The 24,766-nt window shown below is 46.8% G+C and overlaps 1 protein-coding gene across 2 annotated transcripts in view; it reads right to left on the reverse strand.

The window, feature by feature from the left end:
* Positions 1 to 24,766, reverse strand: part of HEG1 (heart development protein with EGF like domains 1) — a 77,489-nt gene that overhangs the window by 13,064 nt on the left and 39,659 nt on the right. For both annotated transcript variants that reach the window (XM_034659792.1, XM_019797003.2), the window contains exons 10-15: positions 22,021 to 22,124; positions 19,207 to 19,265; positions 18,799 to 18,959; positions 14,486 to 14,620; positions 9,658 to 9,700; positions 9,488 to 9,525 (exon numbers count right to left, since the gene is read on the reverse strand). In XM_034659792.1, the coding sequence (XP_034515683.1) occupies positions 9,488 to 9,525; positions 9,658 to 9,700; positions 14,486 to 14,620; positions 18,799 to 18,959; positions 19,207 to 19,265; positions 22,021 to 22,124 (540 nt within the window). The remainder of the gene's footprint in view (positions 1 to 9,487; positions 9,526 to 9,657; positions 9,701 to 14,485; positions 14,621 to 18,798; positions 18,960 to 19,206; positions 19,266 to 22,020; positions 22,125 to 24,766) is intronic.

A 24,766-nucleotide genomic window follows, 5' to 3' on the forward strand; every position in this document is an offset into this window, starting at 1 on the left:
AGTCTACTCCTGCTTATTCCTCCACACCAAGTTCAAATTTTCCCACTTTCAGCAAAACAAGCAGGTGCTCATTTTAGAAGTGACCCTTGCAAGTAGCCACAGCTGCGGCAGAGTCCTCTTTGGAACAAGCAGGTTTTTTTTTTTAAGATTTATTTATTTATTATTTGAGAGAGAGAGAGTTTGTGCCAAGTGCGGGGAGGGGCAGAGGGAGGGAAGGAAGGAAGCAGACTCCCCCCTGGGTGGGGAGCCAGATGGGGGGCTTGATCCCTGAGATCAGGACCTGAGCTGAAATCAAGAGTTGGATGCTTAACCGAGTGAGCCACCCCAGGTGCCCCTGGAACATGAAGTTTGGTCTGAAGAGAGGCAGATGGAGTAGACCAGTGCTTCTCAAACTCTCAAACTATCTGTGGCCAAGAACCGGTCCTGAAAGCCAGAAGATCTCACACACATGAGCACAAATGGCCAGGAAGGGATCTACTGAAATATCCACAGAAGTTGGCACTGCCTTGGGAAATCATGGCTAACTTCTACTTTCTTTTTTTGTGCTTTCCTATACTTCCCAACTGTTATTCATATGCTTACACGCGCGCACACCCACACAGACTCACAATCTCCTTTCAACCTAGAAATTGTGTATGTATACATATACATACAACATATACATATAATTTATTTTATACACATACATATATAATTTTTTAGAGTATGTTTGATGCTTTTTGGCAGTTAGGTCTTATTACCGGGAATTTGTAATCAGCTTAAGGACAAGATAACCCAGATTTTTTTTTCTCATACCTGTTATCAAGTCAGTTGATGAACTACAACTGATCTTTTGAACTTAAGACTGACTTTGAATTTATTATGAGGCCACATAATGGTCACAGGTGCATGGGATTTAGGGGTGCCTGGGTGGCTCAGTTGGTTAAACATCTGCCTTCAGCTCAGGTCATGGTCCTAGAGTCCTGGGATCCAGCCCTGCATGGGGCTCCCTGCTCAGTGGGGAGCCTGCTTCTCTCTCTCCCTCTGCCTCTCTCTCTCTGTGTCAAATAAATAAATAAAATCTTTAAGAAAAAAACAAACAAGTGCATGGGATTTGAATCGACATCAACTATAACATTTACACTTTTGTGGGTGCTCTGAATGTTTATTTATGAGGGTGAGACAGAAGGCAGGGAATGTTGTCTTAGGCTTGTCCATCCTATCCTTTCTTGTTTGAAGAGATTCTCCAGAATGATGAGCTTGGAATTCTTAGTTTCACTTTCTCTTTGACATTTGTTGGTATTTCACAGTCTTTATCTTTTCTTTATTCTTTTTGTGGTTTGGTCATAGGTTGCTACTGCTGCCACTGCTCTCGGGAGCCCATTGTGGGCCTTGGTCTTTCCTATAAGCTACATCTGTCCTTGCTTATATGCTCATTTGGGATGGAAGCTACCAGCAGACTGTCTACTTAACCAGCCCCTCCCTGGGAACGTTCACCCCATTGCAGGTTATGGTGGAGGCGGTTATAGTGGGTCATGCTTGTATGTGAAGCACTAACCCTGGCTACAGCTAACTGGTCTGGGAGTGAACACATGATCCAAACTGCATCAGTCAGTTCCTTCCCAGGAATCTCAATTTGGTAAAGAGAAAGGGAAAATGAGAGAGAGAGAGAGAGAGAGCACAAGAGACTTCTCTTTCAAAATGGCTGAACCAGTGACACACACTCGAAGCTCTCTGGTGAGTCTCTTTTCAGTCACATTGTCTGGGAAGTGGGGAAAGCCTGTACACAGACACACATGGCAAAGAGTGAAGATGAGAGACGAAGATGGAGTGTTAATGTATACCCTAAAAAGTAGGCTCCCAAACTCCAGCTGCTGTGGTTCCCCACAATTCCCAGATTCTTATTCTTCCTGATGCTGGAATTCCATGACACACCCCAGGAGCCTTCCCATAAACGGTCTTTTGTTGCTTAAGCTAGTGAGGCTTATTTACTCCAGAAGAACCTTAGCCAACTGTAATGCTGTGATTTATGATAAGAACTATATATCTGGTCTTGTCCCCCTTCCTGGCAAAGAGCTCTTAAAACCTTGTAATTTCCTAAGTGAAGAGAACAGAAAGGTGTGTCTTCTGTTATATTAATGAGGTGACTTTTGGAGCACCCAAGGTGTGGGGTTGGGGGGAGGGGGGCTGGCTGCCTAGGGAACTACCCTGTGATTAGAGGGTTGGAACTTTCAGTTCCTACCCCCGACCTCTGGATCTCTGGATAGGGGAGAGGGGTGGAGGTTGAGTTCACCAATGGCCAATGACCTACTCAATTGTGCCTATGTAATGAAGCCTCCATAAAAAACCCAAAAGGACACAGTTCGCAGAGCTTCCAGGTGGGTGAACATGCAGAGAGCTGGGGAGAGTGGCTTGCTGGGGGCTCTGTACCCTTTCCCCAGGCCTTGCCCTATGTGCCTCTTCCATCTGCTGTTCATCGTGCGTCACATCCTTTATAATAAACCAGTAATCTAGTGAGTAAATGATTTACTTTCAATTCTGTGAGCCGCTGTAGCAGATTAATTCAACCCAAACTGGGTATTGTGGGAACCACTGATCTATAGCCGGTTGGTCAGAAGCACAGGTAACAGGCACCTGGATTTGCTGTTGGCATATGATGAGGAAGGGAGACAGTTTTATGGGACTGAGCCCTTAACCTGTGGGATCTGACACTATCTCCAGATATCAGAAGTGTCAGAAGTGAGTTAATTGCTTGGTGGTGTGGAAAAAACACAAATCAGAAATGGTGTCAGAATTGAACCAACCAATACACCTTGTTTTAAAACCCTTGAACCCATTACAGACCCTTCTAGGTGGTTATTATTACTTTTTAAGTAGGCTCTGTGCCCAGCGTGAACCCCAACTTGGGCCTTGAACTCACCACCCTGAGATCAAGACCTGAGCTGAGATCAAGAGTCAAATGCTTAACTTACTAAGCCACCCAGGTGCCCCTCATTAGTTTTATTTTAAAATTCATTCAGTTCTCCCCATTATACCCCCTCACTGAGCTCATTAGTAATGCACAATTAAAATTTTGCCTTTAAATCTTTCCATTCCTCTTGCATCAGCTTTCCTTTAGAATCTCTGTTCACAGCATTTTTCCTTCTCTGTGCCTTTTGAAATGTGTCTTTGTCACGTCTACAGGCTGTATGTGGCCATGCCCAAGAGCAGACACAGAGCAGGATTCCCCTCTCCCAAGCCCTGCTTCCTTTCCATTCTGACATTGAGTGAGGTCAGTCAAGACTGCATGAGATGCTGGCTGCAAGGTGAATGAAATTTCCAGCTGACTTCTGGACAATTATCTTTTTTTTTTCCTAAGCAGTTTAGTGCTGTCATCCGGGACGTCTGTGATGAGTGACTGACTCCTGCCAACACACAGCATTCCCACTGGTGTGAATCTTTTTGAAGCCCAGTGTACCAATAGATTGAACACACTTCAAAGATACTTCATACACCTGCCACCAGACGGTGGGCTGGGTGGGAAGACAATGTAGAAAATCTTTAAGGTGAATGTTCTAGTTTCATTGGAAGCCAAAGAAGAGGACCATACATGGGGAAAACAGGCTCTAAGTCCTTTCAGGTCAGCCTAGGAGGCTGGTGGGGAAGGGGTCTCTGCTGAGGGAAACACAGGACCTTTGAACGGAAAGAATGCCCTACAAAAAGGCACGTTGTGAACATAAAAGAGGGATGGGTGAAAATGCCTGCAGCTAAAGATAATCTATGAAAATTAGGTGAGTTCTGTAATCACAAAGTGACAAGAACCACAAAACAGAAAAATGGCTTGGAGGATGGGAATATAAAAAAAGACATTAAAAAGGTAGCAAGGGAGGAATGGTATATCTGCAGAGTAGAATTCCGTAGTGATCGAAAGTGACCGTACAAAATTAGGTAAATGAAAATATTGCACAGCTTTACTAGATTTAAAAGCAGGTTACAAAACAGTACATTCTGTTAGAAAGATATACATAGATAATTCTGGAAAGATATACAATACCAGTGCTTCTCAGACTTCAGTATGTGTACAAATCTGCATATTGATCAAATCAAAGGCTCTGGTTAAAATTTAGATGCTGATTCTGTAGGTCTGGAGTGGAGGAGAAGCTGGTGCTGCTGGTGCTTGGGCCACACTTAGTGGCCAGGGTAGATGCCACGGTATTAACCGTGCTGTTTAATGGGTGAGGAGACGGTTTACTACAGTTTCCTTCTTCCCTCAACTGATACCTATTTCTAATTAACTTGAGTTTAAAAATGAAAATTAATGCATGTGTTATTTTATATGATGAGACAACCACATTAATTTATTTTAAAGAGAGAAAAGAGGGGAAGGAGATTGAGATGCCACAGGAGGTGGGAAGGGAGCCAGAGAAAACCCAGGCGAAGGAGGGGATGCGTGCCTGAGAGAAGGCGTGGCACGGGAAGCAAGGGGCACCTCTGCTGTCTGTAAGAGAAGCCTGAGGACAGTACAAGCGGCAGGAAGCAGACTTGCTTGGATCTATGGTATAAACAGACATATGAGACACGGAAAGAAAATAAAAAGGAGCACAGGGACAGGTGCAGACATGAGCTGGAGGGTGGGTGCCGGGGGCATAGGTGGCTGGCCCTGCCAGGTGCCTGCAGGAGTCTAGCTGGGCCCGAGCGAACTCCGAGACTAAGGGGCTTGGGGGAAGGCTTGTCCTGACCCCTCCAGCTTGAAGGAACAAGGAGTGGAATCTGCACACAACTAGAAAGCTAATGGAAACTTGTAGAAAGGCAGGCCATAGGTTATGCCTAAACCCAAAATATAGGGGAGCTGCATTACTCCCGGGAATGTGAGGGTGAGGGCCTCTCAAGACTGCGACTAAACAAAGCCTGGCCCTCCATCTCACTGGGCTCGGGTAGGGCCTGTGCCCCAAGAAGTCTGCACAGAGAAGAAGCATTTCTTGCCTGCCAAGGATCCAGCCTAAGCTGTAGCCCCAAGAAGGCACTCACTGTCTTTGGTGGTGACAACAGAAGTAACAGTGGTGGGTGGTCAGAGCCCTGTTATTGGACACAAAACACTGAGTGACAAGCCACAGATCTCACAAGGTGCCATCACCACAGAGGGGGTGAAATTCAGCTGTTCCCCATTCCTTAACCAACACTGAAGGCTGACCTGAGATCTCAGAAAAGGGGTAGGGTGGCAGGTGCTATTTCTTATCAGTCACTATTCATTGCTTTGCAACACTAAAACAGATGCCAAAATCCCACAGTGATATCCACACACCATCAAGGAGTTAACCAAAGTCACCAACCAAAGGTGGCTGGGACAGAGCCATCCAGACAGAAGCCTGCCCTCTGCTGGACATAATGATGACAACTCGGATGAAAGGGGAAGGAAAAGAAGTCTCAGGATCAGAGAGAAATCCTGGCTACTACGGCCAAGACCCCACAAACATAAGGGGGGGCGGTTTACACAGGAACTTACAGAAGAGTCAGTGGATGTAAGGGTATATCATCGCCAGACATATATAGTATTTAATGAACTCTGAGAAAAACCACTAAATGCCCCTTAGAAAAATGCCCTGTAGCTCACTCCCCTTTCCCTCAACCCTTTATGGGGCTTTCCCCTAGATCCGTTCTCCCTTCTTGGATCACTCTTCCATTCACTGAGAAATTGAAGCCTTTTCTGGTAAAGCCTATTTAGAGAGTTGTTCAACCAAAGGAGGTTTGAAATACTGGCTCAATGAGAGGCCCGTCAGGACCATGAGACGCCAGGAGGACTTGGCAGATGGCGTCTCCTACCTCTTGCTCTCTGGTTCAATCCCAGAGCCAGCCACATCTCCACAATCCTTACCTGTTTCCCTCACTCTCTCTCTGCCATCAGAAGGAGTGTTCTATTCTCTTTCTTGCACATGATACAACTCTACTGTACCTTGAGCCCTCCTCCATCCCTCCCTCAAATTACTCTTTTTTTCCAAAGATTTTATTTATTTATTTATTTGAGAGAGAGAGAGAGGGAGCGCTGGCACAAGAAGGGGGAGCAGGAGAGGGAGAAGCAGGCTCCCCACTGAGCAGGGACCCTGATGTGGGGCTCAATCCCAGGACCCTGAGATCATGACCTGAGCCGAAAGCAGATGCTTCACTGACTGAGCCACCCAGGCGCCCCCTCCTCAAATTATTCTTAAGCCATCCTGTATGACATTATCTAAGCCTCTCTGTTTGTATTACTTAAAATGTCTCAGAATCAGGTTCACAGGCTTGTGGTGCAATCGCTACCTCTTAGCTCTCAAACCACTCTTCTAAAAAACTAGACCATTTAGTTGTAATATTCTAGCATTTGGTGAACAGGTCTCAAGTAGCTTAAATGTTGTGCCTGACTAATCAGCTTCCTCTTTCTACACTGAAGTTTCTAGGCTTTCTTCTAATTTTGTGTACAGGCTACTCCATTCTGTGATCAGCTTAAGCATGCTCTATGGCTCAGTTCCGGTTTAAAGTGAGGAGTGAGATTCACACTAGAAAGTGAACAAGGTAATTCCATGTCCCAGGCAGCCCTTTTGTAAAGCACAGATACCTTCCTGAATACAAGCATTAAGATCCTGAACCCAGCTGAAAAGCTTGTCTAGTGATTTTTAGAAAAGGACATACATTGGGGAGCCTGGGTGGCAGCGGTTAAGCGTCTGCCTTCGGCTCAGGGCGTGATCCCGGCATTATGGGATCGAGCCCCACATCAGGCTCTTCCGCTATGAGCCTGCTTCTTCCTCTCCCACTCCCCCTGCTTGTGTTCCCTCTCTCCCTGGCTGTCTCTATCTCTGTGGAATAAATAAATAAAATCTTAAAAAAAAAAAAAAAAAGAAAAGGACATACATTGCTATCCATACTGTTTTACATAAGCCAAATCTCAAAAAAAAAAAAAAATCCTGAAGCCTCCAGTTATGGGATGAACAAGTCACAGGAATAAAAGGTCCAGGGTAGGGGGTAGAGTCCATGGTACTGTAATAGTGCTGTATGGTGACAGACGGTGAGCACAGCAAAATGTAGACACTTGTCCAACGATTATGTCATATATGTGAAACTAATGTAACATTGCGTCAACTGTACTTAAATTAAAAACAACAGCAACTAAAGCCTTTTTTTTTTTTCCTGAAGATATAATTGGCTTTATTAAGTGTTTCATGAGTCAGGCAGAGTTCCATCTAGCAAGTAGAAAGGAGCTCCTGAAGCCTACCTTTCCAAGCACTGATACTAAAAAATAATTTTGACTACTTTTTAATTTTTAAAAAGCCTAACGTATAACTTCCTCTTCTTATTAAAGCAAGTACACCTGTGATACTGTGATATGATAAGAAGTATGTATTTGGTCTTCACTCCTGGTTCTTAACATAACAGCTCCTAAAACCCTTGGAATTTCTAAGCGAAAGGGGTGAGAGTTACATCTTTTGTTATTCATAAGAGGCCTCTTTCAAGCACACCCCCGTTTAAATGAAGTAACTCCAGGAGGATGGGGCTGGTTGCAGCGGAACCCACCAGAGGGTTGGAACTTTCAGCCCCACCTCCAACCTCCAATGGCCAAAGACCGAGTTCATCAACCGATCCCATGTAAAGGAACCCCCCCTAAAAATCCTAAACAATGAAGTTCAGAGAAATTCTGGGCTGGTGAACACACAAAGGTGCGGTGGAAGTGATGTACCCGGGAAAGCGTGGAGGCTCGGAGCCATGGCCCCCATCCCTGCCCATGCACCTGGTCCATTTGGCTGTTCCTGAGGTGTAACCTTTGTAATCAACTGGTAACATTAAGTAAGCTTCTTACACATGTGAGTCAACTGTACTGTAGCTGTAAGTTCTGTAAGCTGTTCTAGCAAATTACTGAACCTGTGGAGGGGGTCATGGGAACCTCTGATTTATAGCTGGCTGGTCAGAAGTACCAGAGGCCTAGACTTGGGACCGTCTGAAGTAGGGGCAGTCCTGGGACACGGAGACCTTCACGTCTGGTGTCTGGCACTCACTCTGGAAAATGTCCGAGTCACTTGCTGTGAGGAAACATTCCCCCCAACCCCCCACACTTAGTGTTAGAAGCTTTGTGAGTAGAAACCGGTTCACAACAGCATGGAACACCATTTGGTGTGTGATGACTCGGGTCTATCATGATGAATATCTCTGCTTATGTGCTTTTATGGTACCAAGGTGTCCTCAGGGATTACTAAATAAGATAGTGTTGTCTACGATGCCATGGCCTCACCAGACTACTTAAAAAAATAATAATAATAATAATTCTGTGAGCTCCTCCCTCTGTTCTATACAACTCTAAACATATCTGCTTTTAGAAGTGTTTCCGCAGTCTTTCTCCTAGGCTGTCCACTTGCTAGTCTGTAGTCAGGATAAAGCCAATGTCCCAAATGACCAGTAATCCTAGATGGATATGTAATTCCAAGTATCTAGACTCTGGCTTCAAAGTGGCTCCATGCTGGGCACACCGACATAGCTTTATGCCAGTTAAGTATTGAATTTTTTTACTTTATTATTTTATTTTATATTATTTTTATTTATGTTCAAAGAGTGCCATAATGAAACTTACCAACAAGAAAGCTTTACGAGCAAAGAAAATACCAGTGAAGACATAAACTGTCAGGGATACTCTTGGGGAACAGGCACTGGGCACTTCTACACGTGTTAAATAAGGTCACGTGTAAGGCACACCATCTATAGAATGAGGGTCAAAGCTATCCTAAAATAAAGTGCTGAATGTTATTATTCCTATTATATCCTATATCCCAGAATTTCTTTCATTAATTTCTCAGCTCTGGAGATCAGAAAACGTCAGTGGAAGTGATCTGAAATGAGTCACAACTGTTTTTCTCAAGGAACTGAATCCACCCTCCATCCTGCAGCCTGACCTGGTTTTCTCCGTCAGCTGCTGTCCTGCTCTGGGACTCTTGTGGCTTCCACAATGGATACTGATTAGAGTCTAAAGTCTCAGGCTGGCCATCAAATACCCCAACAGCTTGGTCCCCATGTACTCTGCCAAACTGATCCTCCACTCAGCCTTCCTCTCCCTCTGTCCTCAGCCACACCACACACACCATGCCTGGAACAGCACTGGCCCAGGCTGGCCTGAGACTTTTAAGTTGTTCCTCTGCCTGGATTCCTTCTCCTCCACACCTGTCACTAGAAGTCTTCCAAAACCTCCAATTCCATCCCCTCCAAGAGGTGCTCAAGAGGCTCTTCTATTCTCCTAGGCCTGCTCCCTCGCTCCCTGCCTCCCACCTCCCCCCACCTCCTAATTCCGTAAAATACTCCACAGTCAGGGCTGTTTAGGAATGTGCTCATTTCCTCTGCCAGACATGGAAGCCCTGGAGGGCACTCTGCTTTCCCCATACCTCCCAGCACGGGAGCTGAGAAGTGATGGGAAAGGGAGAAGATGCAGGCCTTGTGCACAGAAACCATGCCAGCCCTCCGTCCCACCCCACTCTGCCCCACCGCGCCCCCACGAAACTCGAGATCTTTGCATACTCACGGTTTCCACAGTTGAGACCACCAAGCCCAAATGGGCAACTGCAAGTCAACAAAGAAAAAGAAGTTGAATTAGTTTCAAAAATCAAAAGAAACAACTGAGGCAATCTACCCAAGTAACTTCTAGATAAGGTTTGTAACAAATTCATCAGAATAAATGAGCATGGGGCCTACCTCATACAGGTTTCATTCTCGAGCCTATATCCATCTTCACATGCTGAAAGAGAAAAAGGAAAATCCATGAATATGTCCCTTGACCTCCCTTGGCCCAAAATGACAGTTATTAGACACCAGCCACCTTAAAGTCCTCAAGAATATTCTAGAACCAGAAGTCTATAAATAGCTTTAGAATTACCTATAACCTGCCAGCTCAACTTTTAATTTTTTTAAAAGATTTTATTTATTTATTTGAGAGACAGAGAGAGAGCGCACAGGCACACGCACAACCAGGGGGAGGGGCAATGGGAGAGGGAGAAGCAGACTCCCTGCTGAGCAGGGGACCTGATGTGGACCTTAATCCCAGGACGTGAGCTGAAGGCAGACACTTAACTGACTGAGCACCCAGGTGCCCAGCTCAACTCTTAATTTTATCACAAAATTCTCTTAACCTTTTAGTGGCTCTCAGTTTCGTATCTATCATCTATCTATCTATCTATCTATCTATCTATCTATCTATCTATCTAAAAGGATCGTGATAGCAATAATAATATCTACCTTATAGTTTTTTTGGAGGCAATTATGTAAAATAAGGCATGTAAATGGCTTAGCACAGTGCCTGGCACATAGTTAACACCAAATAAATGATTATAGTTATAATTATTATCTAACAAATGCAATTCTCTTTGGAAGTTCTCTGTGGCCCCTGTGCAACATACTTCCATATACACAAAGACAAATGCTTTATCTTTAACGTAACTGAAACCTTTCACGTGGTGTTAGCCCCATCAGCCCCTTCCAAGAGGAAGCAGGAGCTGTGACATCCTCTGGGACATGGTCCCAGTGGGTACCTCAGTTTTCACAGGAGAACGGTCACCCCATTTGTAGTCTGTGCAGGGGATTCCGGACATATCCAGGTGACTGCTAATCAGCCCAGGACCCAAGAAGGGAACATGGAAACTGTGGTGGTGCTGCTGATGGACTGGGGGGCTGTGGCCCGGCCGTCCCTGTGGGTCAGCAGTTCCTGAATTGATCCGAGCATGGAACACTTTCAACACTACAATAAGCTGACAGAACAGCATGAGCTATAATGCGTGCCTGGATGCAAGCAGACAATAAAAAATGGCCTCATCGTCAAATTCAGGAGCTCTCCTACACGGTCCGCTTCCTCTGCTACGGACTAGTGCGTATACTATTTAACTGATGTAGACGTGCTCGATGCTGTTCTTCCTTCTGTGTTTAACGTCAGATGCTACATTTCTCTAGCATCTACTTTGTTGTCAGAGATTGCTGACAGACACTGGAGTTGACTGGAACAGCTCAGAGGACACTGCTCTCCAGAGTCTGCAATGCCCTTACGGCATACCATTGGCCCTGGGAACTGGGCCCGCACGGTTCTGGCTCCAGCTCCAGCTCTGCAGAAGCACTTTTCCGGAGCCACAGTCTTGTGCATGAAGGGCGATTCTAAGCAGCAGCGCTGGGGAAGTCCCTGGTACTTTCTGCAGGAGGCCATGGACCGCACTGCCACAATACCACTCAGTAACCTCTCAGTGAGGATGCCCCAGAGAAATTTCTCTTGGGCCCTGGGTCCTAAGAAGATGGGGATGCTTCTGAACAACTGTACTTTATTTTATGGACCCTGGCTCTTGTTAAAACCGTATTTCTTTCTTTGCCTCAGTATCCAGGAAGCTCAGAACTGGAGAGAGTGGTCTACCGTTTAGCAAGCATGCGGGACCTGATAGCCTACCTTTCTGCATTTTTTGCAATAAGGTAGGGCAAAATCATATCTGACTTAGGGAAGAAGGAACAAGGCCCCCTCCCACATCTTTGACGTCTTCGAGTCCGTAGCTGGCCTTACTCAGGTGGGGTTTCTCTGAGGAGCGAGCTGAGCACTCCTGCTTCCCTGGGTGTGGAAAGCACCATGCCCAGGCTGTCCTCACGCTACAGCGGGTTTGTGGGAGCCGGGGAGCCTCCCCTGGGTGCCCCACAGCTCTGTCTGCGTCGCAGGGACTGTTGGCATCTCCATGACTCATCCCCATCCGTCTCGGCACCGAGGTAGGCTGATGTCACACCAGTCTGTTCTATTCTGAACACTTCTTCCTGGAAATGTTTTTACATCAGATCGACCCACCCAACCCTCATCTGCTGGGTGGGACCCTGTGGCTGTCATCCTGCCAGGCGGAATGTCCATCTGTTGTCCTGCCTGCAAGCCGATGGGCTGGGCTCTTTTCACTTGGCTTCAGAAGGGGCCTGACTTCCCAGTGTAACAATATTTCTTTACTTCAAATGGGCTCATTCAGTCATTCATCAAAGACAGCGTGCGGCCATGGGCCTGGTGCTGTCCTCGGGGTCTTGGGGGGAAAGCTCATCAGAGGCTCCAGTACACCTTGGGCCCCAGCTCCTCTTCTCCACACGCTGGAAGACTCTGACCCGTGGGGCACTGAAGACAAGGTGTGTGTAGCGACAGCTGGTGTTTGTGCCCAGATTGGGCTTCTGCTAGTGACATGGGACACAAGCCAATGCCAGTCTTCTGGCCTTTTTGATAACGTAAGTGGTGGAGTCTTCAAGACTCTCTTGTTCCCAAGACCTGCCACTCTTGTCCTGTCATATTTGCTGCCCTATCATCCATTTGTTAATTCGACAGACATCTGTTAAAGCCCACAACGTGCTAAGCATATTCTAGACACAGGTCTGGCTTTCAAGGCATTTGCGGCCTGGTGAGAGAGAGGCCTGCATGATGGAAGGAAGCTAAGACACCTGTGGGAAGAACACCTACTTTACTTTTATATGATGCTTTGCAAGTCTGGTGAAGACACTGTGAAGCTCTTTTATGTGAAACACTAATAAGTGCATATATGTGTACAACAGAGAGCAATATAGGCTTGCTAACGCACAGCTTTAGAAAACATACCCACATACCTCTATCCCCCATTTAGACTGAGGACTGACCTCAGATTTGAGGTGTCCAAAAGGGGACTTATTTTAAATACCCCTGTGCTCCAGCACTGATGGCCAGAAGATGTCACTGCAACCCATCAGGACCCAGCCAACAGGGCTGCGCCCCAGAAGCTGCCTCCTTCATCAGAGGCCTGATGGCCATGGATGAAAGTCTAAATAGCAAGGATACTGCAGAATTGGGGCTTCACAGGGCCTTGCCAACAAGCCTGAGAGCCGACCAAGGTATCCTGAAGCTGCATCTTGGGCCCTTAGTTGATCAACATAAGGTTGCTGGAGGCTGTGTCATAGCATTTGGAAAGTCTTGGACAGTCCTGCTATCACTAATGCTGGTCTGTAGGCGAGACAAGTAAGAACTCTCTGATTTGGAAACACAGGCAAGTGGCGAGGGCCCCCTGGAAGCAGGGGTGGCAGGGCTGTTCTCGAGGCTGTCAGAGACTCCAGAAACTTGGCGTACTGGGGCCACCACTCCCATGGGCCCCAATTCTATCCACCTTGCCTTCCGTCCTACCAGCTCTCCAGCACCCCAGCACATGGATTTAGTAGAGGTCACCTTCCTACATGAAGTGGGGCTCAGTGTCCCAAGTCCCCAAGAAGAGCAAGGAATACTTTGCATTAAACCAGGTAAGATGGAACTAGGAACCATCATCTTCTTTGCATCAAAGGAGCCGACGGACATGTGCTGATCAACGTTGCAACATGCGCTGATAAACGTCATGCCTCTGGACTGCCACCAGCACACAGGGTCAGCCTCCCCTTCAGAGCCCAGCGCAGGGCTGGTGTGCGGAGCAGAGGGCGCGCATTTTCAAAGCCACCGTGTATAAATCTAAGTCAGAGGGTCTGAAGCTCAGGACAGCCGCACTGCCCTGAGGTGTATTTTTATCCTCCCTGATGGAGCCAGTCCTCTACTGGGAGGTCCTGATAGAAAGAAGTGGCATGTCACCTTTCCCCGGCATGGGACTTTCAGCCAGAGTCCAGTAAGTACATCTGTCCCCAGCAGGTGCTGGCCAAGCAGGAAGCCCGTGACGTAGACATTCCAATGTGCCACAGTGTTGCAAGCCACACGATGGCCTGTGTATTGCTGGTTTTTCTGGGGATTACAGATTCCAGCAGTCTTTTGTAAGTCAGGGATGCAGTGCTCTGGACTTGAATTAATTTTACATTAAAGCAGTATTCTGGCCGTGCATTCACGGAGCACCCTTTATTTCAAACTGAATGAATTTAAGTCTTACCTAAAAGGTTAGCGGAATTAGGTTTCTGCCCTCACACCCTTCACGAAACCTTTAAACCTGGAACTCATTAATTCAGCCCCATCCTGGGTGAAAACAAGATGCTGATGCTTACAAAGCACCTGGGGGGGGGGGCGCCTGGGTGGCGCAGTCGTTAAGCGTCTGCCTTTGGCTCAGGGCGTGATACTGGAGCTCTGGGATCGAGCCCCACATCAGGCTCCTCTGCTAGGAGCCTGCTTCTTCCTCTCCCACTCCCCCTGCTTATGTTCCCTCTCTCGCTGGCTGTCTTTCTCTGTCAAATAAATAAATAAAATCTTTAAAAAAAAAAAATCCAAAGATTAGCAGACAATAGAATCAAGCTTTGGGAATTAAAACAATAATTTTCCTAACTTCCTCTAAGTGAAAAAAAAAAAGGTCACTGCCATAGGCATTCCCATTCTGTCTTCTTTTCCTCTGAAAGTGAGGGGCTAGACCAGAGCGCACCAGTCAGAGATAATGCTACTGTTCTACAGAGAGAGCATATCCGATCCTGCTGTGGGCAGCAGACAAGAACAAGTTACCCCCAGTTTGGAACAGTCACACCCAGAGCAGAGAGCTTGGGGCAGAGAAAAACATCTTCCCTGTGCGGGGGACTGGCCACAGCCCCTAGAACTCCCCGGTACCTCGGCAGGAGTGGTCCATCTTGTTGAACTGGAAGTAACCCGACTTGCACTGGCACAGGGCAACCCCGTCCAGGTCGGTGCACACGGAGGTCTCCTTGTCACATTCCGGAGTCTTCCGCTTGCACAAGCTGCCCGCTAGAGTGGAAAAACAAGACAGTGACACAAAACCAAACCTCCTCCGCTGCAAACCCGAAGATGCATGAACTTTCTATTTATAGAGGCTCTGAGAACAGTTTCCAAAAAGCCTGCCTGGTGTAAGGCTCCTTTCAGAGGCCCCCTCGGAGCCCCCTCTGCCATTCCTTCCCTGTGTCAGCGCCCAGGCCCCTGGACCCAAGCACGCCATGGGACAGGAATCCAGACAGAAGAAACAGCGCGCTGACCGTGACTCCAGCATCCCCGTAACCGTGGTCCTCCAGGTGGTGCTGTCTGCCGTAGCTTCAGGCTAAAGGACTGTGGCTTGGAGCGCGCACAAAGCTGGGACACGTCACCACGCCCCGCTTAGGAAGCTGTGAGGGTGTGAGGCTCCGACCTGTCTCCTCTGGGTCTGCTCTGTGTCACTCCCAAGGCAGGGTAGCCTGCTGCCTGCGGATGGACGCCGAGGGTCGGCGTGGCAGATGTTCTTTAATTACGTTTCCTGGCTGTCTCCCCGCTACAGGGGTGGCTTCTTGGGGGCTTCTTCATCTCGGGGGCTTCATCACCTAGCCCAGAGATGTCACACACAGCGCTCAGGACATGTGCGCTGCAGGTGCTGTCGGGCCATCGGTCACCAGGCCGTCACCACGGGAGGCAGGCGTGGGCAGAGGGGTGTCTCTTTGAGGCTTGCTACTTCCTTCCCTTTAGGGCCTTACTTTCTACATGTAAATCTACTTGGCTTGTCCAGCTCTGGGCACGTGGGCAGTGCTCATGTCATGGGTGACAAAGAAGTATTTCCTTATCATCAAAAAGCATTCATTGTTGGGCATGTGGCCCTCTCTGAGGCTGCATACAGTAGACCCTCTCTGTATGTACACATGAGACCTAACGAGGGTACGCTTACTAAGGCAGGCCCAACAAAAAGACACGTGTAAACAGGCAACCAACTGGAGAGCCAACAGTAACGTCTTTACAGCTGGGGAAAGGGGAAGGCAACGCTGAGATCTGCTCTTGCGGCCGGGAGGTTAAGAGCAAGTTCACAACCGGAAGAGGCCACCGAAGGGCAATGTGTGTACGTGGTGCAGGGAGGTCCCCCTCTCCCACCTTAAGGAAGACACCAACATATTCAAAAACCAGGTATGAGCTCTTATCATGGCACAGCTGCCCCCACCATGGGGACGTGAGCTGACACCCACACAGCTCCCTGCATCTGCCTCCTTTTCTGAGTCCTGAGAGCTTGGGACCTGCTGGATGGCCTGGTCACAGGGAGGTAAGTTTAGGACACAGCTCTGGTTTTCAACACTGCATTTCCTGTCTTTATCATTGGAAGCTGGCATGCTAAAGCAGAACTCTATTTGTGTGTGTGATAGAATTTCCTTTGTTTATTGTGAAAAGTTTGTATTTAAGAGAGGAAAATAAAAAAAATGGAAAATCTCACCAGGCTAACTGCAAAGCTGGCACTACAGAGGTGCCAACCCCCCACCGTCCCTCCTCTAAACATTTTGAAGGCTTGGCCAGTCCTCAAGCCTTACCATAAAGAAATACTTCTGGGGCAAAAGGCTGGCGCTGGCCTTGTCCAGCAGCCAGTCTGAGTTGCCTGGCCTGATTAGATATCTTCTGGAAGCCAATGTCACATTTTCCCTCCATCCTGCCCACTAATCCAGCCTGCTGGCAAATACTACTTGCCCTGCCGAAGCAACCCTTCCCTGCACAGAAGCGAGGACTGTTGGCCTTGCCTCTGCAACAGAGAAGTTGCTATCCTAAAAATCCTTGAAGAACATTCTGTCATAAACCCATCAAATGCAACCACATATAATCCCATTTTCATTTTAAGCCTGGCAATGTGATTGTTCCACACACGCAGTTCCCATGGTCATTCCCGGGCATCACATCCACCCGACAGACAATGAGAACTTCTGTAAATCCAAGGCTGAGACTCCTTGGGGGGTTTCCAAAGACTCTAAAGCTCTGGAGGCGTGAGAGCCGCGGTTCTTTGGAAGGAAGGCGAGGAGTGGAGAGTCCAGAGCAGCCCGGCACTGCCCATAGGCTGGAAACATCCAGATGTCAGAACATGACAGCTCCTGCTTATCAAAGCGACCTCCCTCGCACTCAGAAAGGTGAGCAAGACACAGAGCTGGGTATGGAGAAGAACTGGGAGGAAAAACAGAGAAGTGAGCCTGTTTTCAGCCAAGATGCATGGCTGTCTTTGTTTTCAAGGGCTCTGAAAGGGGAGGCACAGAATGGGGACCAGCACGTGAGGGGGGCAGGGGAGATGAGAAATCTCTGTCCCTTCCTCTCAATTTTGCTCTGAACCTAACACTGCTCTGAGAAAATAAAGAAAGAAAACCTTAAAAAACAAAACAAACAATGGGACTTAGGAAGCAAGGAAGCAAGGAAGCTGGGGGCTTCCCCACAAGCCACATCCAAGCAGTAGAAAGAATGGGGTCGGAGAGTGGGCATGGCTACTTCTGAGCAGGATCTCACAAATCCAAGTATGTGGCCACTTGATTTGCAAGATGTGAAATGCTAGGGACATAAAAGTAACTTGGTATAATGTTGACTGCATAGGATGTACTCTCTAAGTACTTATTGAATTGGAAGGTCCCCTTCCTACTCACCGGGGTGGAAGAACTGGGACCTTTGAATCACTGGCAAGAGAAACAAAGTAAAATCAAAGAGCTCTTGCCTCAACGTTGAGAGCGCAGTATAATGGGGCATAAACTTTTTAGTTAATTCCCCAGTGATGCTAAATGACAGCTACTTCAGTTCCAGAAGCTTAGCTCCTTTTTGTCCCCAAAATGAATAGCTAGTCTTACCATGGGCTAAAGCTACAGTGTCTATGCTAGGGACAAGGTCAACCACCAGCTCCCAGGCTCTGCTGTGCACAGGCCGTGAGGAGAGCCCTCTGGATCAGCACTCAGAAAGCCCTGAGCCACTGGGAATGTCCTGGATCTTCCAGTAGATACAGCAGCAACCCTGCTCCCTGCAACTTCCATCGGTGTCTGGACACCTGGCGAGGAGGCTCACAGATTCTGCGTCCTTCGCTAGTCCTGACTGTGCAGCACGATTTGCTAACTAGAGCCCACTTTGCTCACTGACAAGACAGCAGCAGGAATAAGCCCCCTTGGTGAGCAAGCACTTTTAATTCTAGCAAAGTTTTCCCCTCCCAGAGGCAAAACTTCTTATCCAGGATCCAAACCTGCCTTCTGAACTTGTCTGTAATCCTTTTTTTATCTGCTTCATACATAGATGTAGTGCAGAAGCTTTGAGAAAACAGATAAAACATGAACAAGAAAAGGGAAGTCATCACAAATGGCACCGTGAGTAGCATCTGGCCTACCCTGTTCTAGTCTTGTTTCTGTGCATTGATAATTTGCAAAACAACACACAAGATGGGTAATACTGCCCATGTTTGCTTGTTTGTTTTTTTACTTAGTGGAATATCATTATGAGGATTTGGGGTATTAATAAGTATGTATATGCTGCGTGTGACTTTGTCTCCCCAGAGAGAGCTGGAACTCTTCAAGGTCAAGAAGAATGATTTCATTACATCAGCTCCTGTATTACTTTTTTTTTTTTTTTTAAGATTTATTTATTTGACAGAGAGAGAGACAGCCAGAGAAAGAGGGAACACAAGCAGGGGGAGTGGGAGAGGAAGAAGCAGGCTCCCAGCAGAGGAGCCTGATGTGGGGCTCGATCCCATAACGCCAGGATCACGCCCTGAGCCGAAGGCAGACGCTTAACGACTGAGCCACCCAGGTGCCCCTCAGCTCCTGTATTCCCTCCCACACCAACGAAGTCCAGGAGAAACAGGAAAGGCAGCATGCCAAAGACCACATGACTTTAAGGCCATGTGCGTGTGTGCACGCATGTGTGGACAAAGGTACACACACAAAGGCCTTTCGCTTGACACACATTTTTCTTTTTCTTTTTTTTTTTTTTAAATAGGCTCCACACCCAGCATGGAGCCCAACACAGGGCTTGAACTCATGCCCCCGAGATCAAGACCTGAGCTGAGATCAAGAGTCGGACGCTCAACGGACTGAGCCACCCAAGTGCCCCTCGCTCAACACCTGTTTCAAACACAGACTGGCTCTGTGACCAACAGGTCGAGCCTCAGCCCCAAGTGCCTCCACTCCTAACCGTATGGGCAGGGTCCTCCCAGAGGGCCACTCTCTTACCTTTAAAGATCCTCCTCTGAGATCCCAAGAGCTGGCAGACCTCAGCAGAGGACCTACAGGAGTTGACACATTTCGGCATCCCATCGGCCAGGTCAAACAGCGTCACGTTGGAGGCCAAGGAGAAGGTGGTTTGCAGTGACATGACCACTGCATTGGATTCCCTATTGGCAAAGTGTGTAGGTTTTTAATTGTCCTAAAATGACATGTGGGCCCCAGGGCTTTTGGAAAATGAATGCATATCCATTCTCCAGGAAGGGAATGGGAGAGCATGGAGGTCCAGGGACGTTGGCCCCAGTTCACTCTGTGGCTTGGTCAAAACAGGGCCCACTTTCTTTGCTGTCACCTATGTTACAATAGCATCCCCTCTGTATAGACTGGTTCACAAGTGAGTGTCATCCTGGTACTTACCTAGAAGCACGAACTGTGGATCGGGTATAACCAGGTAATGTTGAAAAACACATATTTAACTGAAAGGAAGAACAGGTTTGTCGTTAACTGTGAGTTAGATAAAAGCCTTAGACCTAGAACCAATTTCCTATTTTCAGGGTAAAACAGGCATTTTCCAGCCATCAGGTTATCAGCAGGCAGCTTTACAGAGCAGTGGGGTCCTTTCTTTGTTCCCTTCTTAAATGCCTCCCTGCTCTTGTTCTGTTGTTCCCTGAGTAGAAAGGGAGAGAGGCAGATAGTAAATCAGTGGGGAAAATCTTGGCAGGAAATGATGTTCAGAACAGCACCCTTGGATGCAAAACATCTTCAAAGGAACAGATCTCTTCTAAGACCCAGGGTTTCAAAAAACTCAGAGGCAACTGTTTATTTGGACTTTGCAGAGTGAACAAGGCTCACTGAAAAGGCTTCAGCTACCCCAGGTCTGGCAGGCCCGACACAGACCCCTCATAATCTACAGTCAGTTGACCTAGCTCAAAGATAGGTCCTCTTCAAAAAGGCTCTCCATGAGAAATCATTTTACATGGGTCAAGAGCCCCTTTGTTGAGAGCAAATTAAGAGTGACTCTCCCTGTGTTTGCCTTGTGCCCTCAGAGAAAGCAGAAAATCCCTCTAGGGCATAAAGTTCCATGCCTGCTTTTCCATTTCCCCAACAGTAGGGGCTGTGGATTGCAGCAGAAGGTCACAATACCTTGACCTTGACAGACCCGCTATCTTCAAAGCCTGTATGTCAGGCACACTTGACTCTTCATAAGATGGATTCAAACATGGGATGCTATCAAACCCTTTTTGGCTTTGTGTGACATTGCTCTATATGCCAATGGGCAATGATCTATTCGTAGTATAATGATTTAAATTTTTTTCCCAGGGAAAAAGAGAAAAGGCACATTTCAGAATAGAATGGCATCTTGGGGAAGGACATTTAAGTGGCTTCTCTAGCCACTGCTTAAATCTTCACTATTCTTGGAAGTGGGGATGTCACATCACTAATAAATTATACATTCACACTGGGTGAAAATGAACAAGTCAGGTAAGTCACTGAGTGCCCTGTACTGGGAAGGACTGTACTTCTGCACAGGGTTCGGAGCCCCTGCACTACCCCAGAAGGAAATACTGACCTACAGCACAACCAAGAGGCAGTGGTGCTAGAGTGACAAGTACACCAGGTATAGGGTTAGTAGACATAATATCCTGCTGTATAGTAAAGAATTTAACCTTGACCCAAAAGAGGTCTGGCCCTTGGCTTCCAGAAGGTAATCAATAAGCTTTTGGAATGTGCTGCCTTTGTCTGCCCAGTGGCCCAGAGCAGTAGTATCCTTTTTTTGTTTCCTTCTTAAATGCCTCCCTGGGCCCTGGGCCACTCCAAATATCTAACAACGTGATTTATGTGGGGGCTTTGCATTATATGGTATCAGCCTGACCTCCAGAGAGACTGGAGACTGAGGTTAGCCATATGAGCCGTTGATTAAGTCCGCATATTGGCTCTCGATACCAAGGCTCAGGGGAGCTTCACTGGTTAGCAATACTCCATGAATATTGTACACATCATTGCCAAGAGGAGTTAACATGGTACATGACTCCTTGGGAAAGGACAACGGGAAGCATCAAATTTGAAATCCTCCTTCACTCTGCCCTATGTGTCTTTCCCATGGCTGATTGTAACCTCAACCTTTTCACTGTAATAAATCACAACTGTGAGTTTAATAGCTTTCAGTGAGATCTGAGTCCTTAGAGTGAATTATCAAATCTCAGGGTGGTCTTGGGGATCCCCAAACTTGCAAATGGTGTCAGAAGTGAGGCTGATCTAGTGGACTATTGCCTATATGAAATCAGGCAATGTCATTAACTTTCAGGGCCTCCCACTCTTCCAGCTGTAAAGGTGCTGACAATACCTCTTACAGGAGTGAGGCATCTGGCAAAGCGCTTGTCGTAGAGTACATGCTCAGTTGATACAGAAATGGAATTGGAATCTAAATTTTACGCAAGTAAAATCTACAGCCCTATATAAAACTCTATAGGTTTTGGCTAATTTACTCTAAACCATAAAGAGCAAGTAAAATTGAAATCAGAAATCAATTAATCTCTAAAACTTATTTTAATGGCAATTTTTGATGTTCTGAACACCAAATCTTAGACTCAGGTCTCAGATGAGAGGTAAAATTTACTATCTGAGCTTCATTTTCATCTTTTCTTCCTTCTTTTTCATTTTTCTTTCTCTTTTTTCTCCCCCGACAAAAAGAAGCAAAGAGGGAAAGAAGAGGAATCAAAGGCCCCTAGATAATCTATGCAGTGAATTCTCAACCCTGGAAAATCAGGATTAACTGTTACACCTTTGGCATTGCCCTGAGGAAAAAGAGCATCCTTCTCCTCCCAAGTTTGGAAACACAAAGAGAAAGTCACACAGCATGTCAGCTGAAGATGAGATAGTAGGATTTTCTGGATCTTTCCTCATCGCCAATAGTTCTTATTGGTGCATACCATCTAACCATCTGTGACTATGAGTCTGCACATGAAAAAGAAATACCAAGGCACTGATAAAGGCTGCATGTGAGGGCACATGGAAGAAACGCTTCTACGCTTCTATTGGGCACCAGTGGTTCTCAGCACCTCCCTTCTATTTCCGAGAGGCTTTAAATTTTACCATGAAGTCTACCTTCCAAATATAATGGAAATGAACATCCTAGGAAATATAGCTGATCCCCACGAGGTTCTCAATTATGAATGAAATCTGTTCTAGAAAACAAAGCACTTGAAGAAAGATGCCTTTCAGTAAACTTACTGTTTTGGTGATCTCATTTTCAACTTCACGTAGGTCTGCCTGTTTCTCCGTGGTGGTATTGAGAAACGTTTTCTTTAATTTGAACTCTGTCACAAAGGTTCTAACTGAAAATGAAAACATAACATGTTAGACCACACAACATAAACTGTTAGACCACACAACATAACCTGTTAGACCATGCGACAGGCGACCCATGCGTGGCTGTGTGTTTGTGAGTCTCTGGTGTATCACTCTTTACGTGCATGCACCTTGCAGGACGGTCTTGGTGCACGTTTTTCTCCCTGAGGGTAGAGAACACCTCTCCCTCTTCTAGCTCCGCTCTAGGAAGGTGGGCATCCACTGAGCTGGGCAGGAGGCTTGGACCGAGCACACCTTTGAGTCAGAAACTCCAAGGAGCCTTCTGCATGTGTGTGCGGGCTGCTATGAGGAGCCATTCTGACACCTCTCTAATGGCCTCCTACATAAGCAATGCTGAGTAAAGCTGTGACAAAGAAGAAAGACCAGCTGGCTTAAATGACATAACCCCAGGAGGAGGGGAGGGGATGCGGGGTCCAGCCTGAGAAAGCTCTCAACAGAGCAATACCCTTGTCCTCTAGGCCCATGCTGCGAAGCCCTCAGCTTCGAGGGTGTGCTTTGGTTTCCTCTTCTGGTCAGTGTCCCCACCAGCCCCCATCCCTCTCGCTCAGGGAAAATGCCCATTTCATCACAGATGAATGAGACTTCCAGAAATCAGCTCACTGATCTAGGACAACCGAGGGGCTATGGAGGAAGGTGCCAAACATCTGTGGTGGGCCCACACTGCCAGGCCCCATGGTCACAAGCCAGGCAATGTAAATGCCCCATATTCAAGATATTGTTCAGGCCTGAAAGAAAGGAGTCCCGTTTTCAAGGCCCATTTCACTCATAAAAATAAATTTGTACTTAACATCAATTTGTGCCGATGGGGCCTGCAGGGGGTGGGGATGGAACTTACAAACAGGCAGACGATCAAAAATTAGTATAGCCTGCTTTATACCTGTTTTTTCTCTGCCTTTATATGAAATTCTTATCCTTCCCTCTGAACAGGGGGAAAAAAGACCCCAAACAGAGGAACCCACGAAGCTGGTCTTTCACAGAAAGCTTGTCTGCTGAATTAAGAGAAAGGCCCACAAATGAGCCAGGGAACACATTTAACATCTTATACTTACTGTCTAAAGCCCTTAATCCTTATTTAACATCTTTTTGCTAGTTCTACAGTTCAGCCAAGCCAGCTGCTCAGGACTCTTGCTGAGCTGCAGGGAGCTCTTTGAAAACATTCTTGGCCAAATGAAAGCATTTCAGCATGCTCTAATTTGCATGTTCCTCTGATGTTTATGAACAATGAAGCTAAATGACTTGAAAAGGGAAAGATGATTGTTAACACAAAAAAACGGCTCTCCTCCGATCTGTGGTGCCTGGGGGACACTCGGCACACAGGCTTCCAGAACCGCCACCCCGCTTCTTCATCTTGCTTTCTCCCAGGTCCAGGCCGGGCGCCCAGACTCTCTGGATGGAAATACACATCTCACAAATGTTAAGTACACAGCCCTCTTCTGAATCGGGACAGTAAATGTGGCCTCTGCTTTCAGTGCAGCTGTGAAGATGGCATCGCACGGCGTCCTCCAGCCCCAGCACCCTGCCCAGCACTCGGGTGCCTACCTTACCTCACCTGGCTTTAAGGCAATTCTCTACTTCACATTCAACTGTGGATTTACATTGGTTATAGAAACTATTTTTTAAATTATTTATTTTTTATTTCATTAAGCTTTCAATTCCAATTCCAGCATCAGGAACGTAGCGTTATAGGAGTGTCAGGCGTGCACTGCAATGATTTGACAATTACGTACATTACTCAGTGCTCATCGGGACAAGTGCGCTCCTTCAAACCCATCCCCTGTTTCCCTCTCCCCTCTGGTAACCATCAGCTTGTTCTCTATAGTTAAGAGGCTGTTTCTTGGTTTGTCTCTCTCTCTTTTATATAAATGATTTTTTAAAGACCCGTAATTATTTCTTTAGAGTTCCTAGCGTTTTCATTGCTTTCAATTCTGGTCCAAGAGGCTGGTGACTAAATGTTAAATGATACCTCCCATCTGCAGAACTCTACCATTTTCAAAGCTTGCTCAGATACTTTATCTTATTTGATCCTCACAATAACCTTGAGAGGGAAGCAGAGCAGGTGGCAATATGATTTTACAGACGAGAACGCTGAGGCTCAGGGGTCACGTGCCGTAGCTGGTGGCTCTGAAGCCGGAAGCTGAGCAATGGAGTTCCTGGCAAGGGCATTTTCCACACTGCTTCAAAGCAAAATCATCCCAGCTTCTCTATTCTTAAACCAAAGTCTCCTGGCCTATTTCTTCCAGGGTGTAGCTAAATGGAATAGGTTACTCAACAGCAAATAAATTATTAGAGTAAGAGGAATTCTTGATTTTAACAGATGTCTAGATTCCTAGATTTTTTTTCTTTAATAATGCTTTGACTTGATCCTTGTATTTTAAACAATTTCCAAAATTCTACCATTATTTTAGTAGGGTCCCAAGCGTTTGAAATAAATTTCTAGGCCCACGATGGAGCTGCTCCTGCCCAGGGTGCCATGTCAGCCAAAAGAACTTCCCAGTTCTGTAAATGTTCCCCGTGACCAGAAACATAGTGTATTCAGTCAGTCAAGCCCCCAACACCAAGTCAGCTCTGGGCTCTGCACTTACTCCCTTGTCCTTGATCTTTCTGTTTT

Source organism: Ailuropoda melanoleuca, chromosome 1, assembly GCF_002007445.2.
Source record: "Ailuropoda melanoleuca isolate Jingjing chromosome 1, ASM200744v2, whole genome shotgun sequence".
Taxonomy (NCBI): domain Eukaryota; kingdom Metazoa; phylum Chordata; class Mammalia; order Carnivora; family Ursidae; genus Ailuropoda; species Ailuropoda melanoleuca.